We start from the raw sequence: 2,201 nt of genomic DNA, 5'->3' as shown, positions 1-2,201 counted from the left end.
ATCAAATTTTGGTCAAACTTTGACTAAGTCACTACTACTGCTCTTAAGATGCTAAAAATATTTCATATTATCTGTAAATAATAATAAAATTATTTGTGAATGATCATAAAATAGTAATAAATAATATATCAATAATAATAAACTATTATAAATAATAATAAAATAGGACGAAAATATGTATACCGTACATAGCCTCGTATGGCAGCAAGGAAGCATTACCACTTTAGTTCTATAAAAAGTAAAAGCTTAAAGGGATACCCTACCACATGACACGTAATGATTACGTCTAACGCCTAATGAGTGGTAAGCCTTCCCTATAAATACCACAACAAACCAACTCTCCAGTCCCATCCCAAACCCCATATAGACGAACCATCACTGCAATTAATGGATCCTATTATCTATAAAGCGGCGGCACAAGGCAACCTGTAGGCCTTAGAACATTATCATATCTCTAATCCACTTGATGGGTTTTTAACGGTTAATAAAAATACAATCCTACATATTTGCATTTCAAGTATCCTCATCAAAGAAAAGTTTCCCGCCACTGGAGGAACCGACCCAGCCTTAGCGGGAAAATTTGTGAATGATGTACTGGACAAGTGTCCGTCACTTTTATTGTAAGCCAACGCGAAAGACGATACTCCATTACATGTGGTGGCAAGGTATGTGCATGCTTCCATCGTCAAAATCTTGATTGAACATCGATTACATTGAAGTGGTAAAACAGTTACTAATGGAGGTAGATCCAAAATTTTCGTTTGGTGCTGGTGAGAACCCACTTTACTTGGCTGTCGAGAGACGCTTTCCAAATTTGGTGTCAGAAATTTTAATCAAATTTAAGTCACCAGCTTATGATGGCCCCTTTGGTAGAACGGCTTTGCATTCAGAATTTTGGGATGATGAAGGTATTGCCTATTTTATCTTTTCTGCATTCTAGAATATGATTTGGTTAAAAAAATATTTATGTGGACATCGAAATCATGAAATATAAAAGATGCTTGATATGCATAGGGCCAGTTTTAGTTTAATTTTGCAAATATTGATTTAGTTTTAGATTGTTTTTTACCATATTGGTAAATAAAGACTGATGTCTGCTAACATCTTCCTTTTAGTCCTTTAGAAAATTATTACATTAATTTGGCACATTTAAATTCTTTTAGGAATTAACAAAAACATTTTGGGAAGATACGGATGCGATCAATGTAAACAAGCAGACCAAAATGGTGTTAGAGAATATTCAGATTCATTACCATCATCAAATGGAGGATTAAATGGAGATGATGGAGGCTTAATTAGTGGCTCGAGTGAAGGCCAACTACAAATATGGAAAAACAAACCAAGATGACAAAGTGTCAACTGTCCTGCTACAAATTGTCAACTGTCCTGCTTTATTTCTTTCCTTGATACTAGCTTGTATACTTTCCTTTCAATGTAATTAGCTTGTATACTTTCCTTTTTTGAATGTAATCCAATCTTTTTAATTACTTTTGTAATCCCACCAATTGTGGGTGCACTTGTATATATATACAATGCTAAATTGTAATGTATTAATCAAGTAAGTACAATATATTTTTCCTCAAGTTTATATCTTTTCGTGGTATCAGAGCCCCTAGAGGGCTAGCACCTTTTTGTTTTTTTTCCTCGATCCATTTCTTCTTATCACTATGTCCAACTCTGGTCAGTTTTCGACCTCATCTTCCTCCTCCTCCACTCTATCCCTTCCAAGTATCACTCACTTCATTTCTATCAAACTTGATAGCAACAGCTATCTTAACTAGGTTTCATAGTTTCTACCTAGTTACGCAGCCATGATCTCATGGCATTGAGCCATGTCCACCTAAATTTCTCTCTGATGACTCGGGAAATTTATGAACTGAGATCAATCCCAACTTTTTGTTGTGGCAAAAGAAGGATCAATATCTTCTTAGTTGGTTTAATACCACTTTATCTGACAGTGTATTATCATCTATCTATGGCCTACACACTTCTAGGCAAGTGTGGAACTCATTGGCCACTAGGTTTGCCTCTCAATCTAGATCCAGAATTGCCTATCTAAAGAGGCAACTTCAATCTTTGAGTCAGGGTTCACAAACCTGCACTTAATACTTAAGTCAAGCTAAACTTCTAGCTGACCAACTCACTGCAGCAAGAAAGGCTGTAGATAATGATGATCTAATTTCTTATGTTGTGGGAGGACT

General features: G+C 35.5%; 1 protein-coding gene across 1 annotated transcript; it reads left to right on the top strand.

Moving 5' to 3' along the window:
- The first annotated feature begins 713 nt into the window (after positions 1 to 713).
- On the top strand, positions 714 to 1,469 carry LOC122303926. The gene is made up of 2 exons (XM_043115919.1): positions 714 to 908; positions 1,164 to 1,469. The coding sequence occupies exons 1-2, from the start codon at positions 737 to 739 to the stop codon at positions 1,346 to 1,348; spliced, it is 357 nt and encodes a 118-aa protein (XP_042971853.1). The 5' UTR covers positions 714 to 736; the 3' UTR covers positions 1,349 to 1,469.
- The last annotated feature ends 732 nt before the right edge of the window (positions 1,470 to 2,201 follow it).

The sequence above is a fragment of the Carya illinoinensis genome, chromosome 1 (assembly GCF_018687715.1).
Source record: "Carya illinoinensis cultivar Pawnee chromosome 1, C.illinoinensisPawnee_v1, whole genome shotgun sequence".
Taxonomy (NCBI): domain Eukaryota; kingdom Viridiplantae; phylum Streptophyta; class Magnoliopsida; order Fagales; family Juglandaceae; genus Carya; species Carya illinoinensis.
The sequence above is the reverse complement of the archived record's forward strand: the minus strand, read 5'-3'. Positions and strand labels throughout refer to the sequence as shown.

Excerpts from the sequence above, each read along its gene's own strand:
- LOC122303926 (XM_043115919.1), top strand. The coding sequence starts at position 737 with ATGGAGGTAGATCCAAAATTTTCGTTTGGTGCTGGTGAGAACCCACTT. Across the intron at positions 909-1,163 it reads AGAATTTTGGGATGATGAAG|GAATTAACAAAAACATTTTG; the intron begins GTATTGCCTATT and ends AAATTCTTTTAG.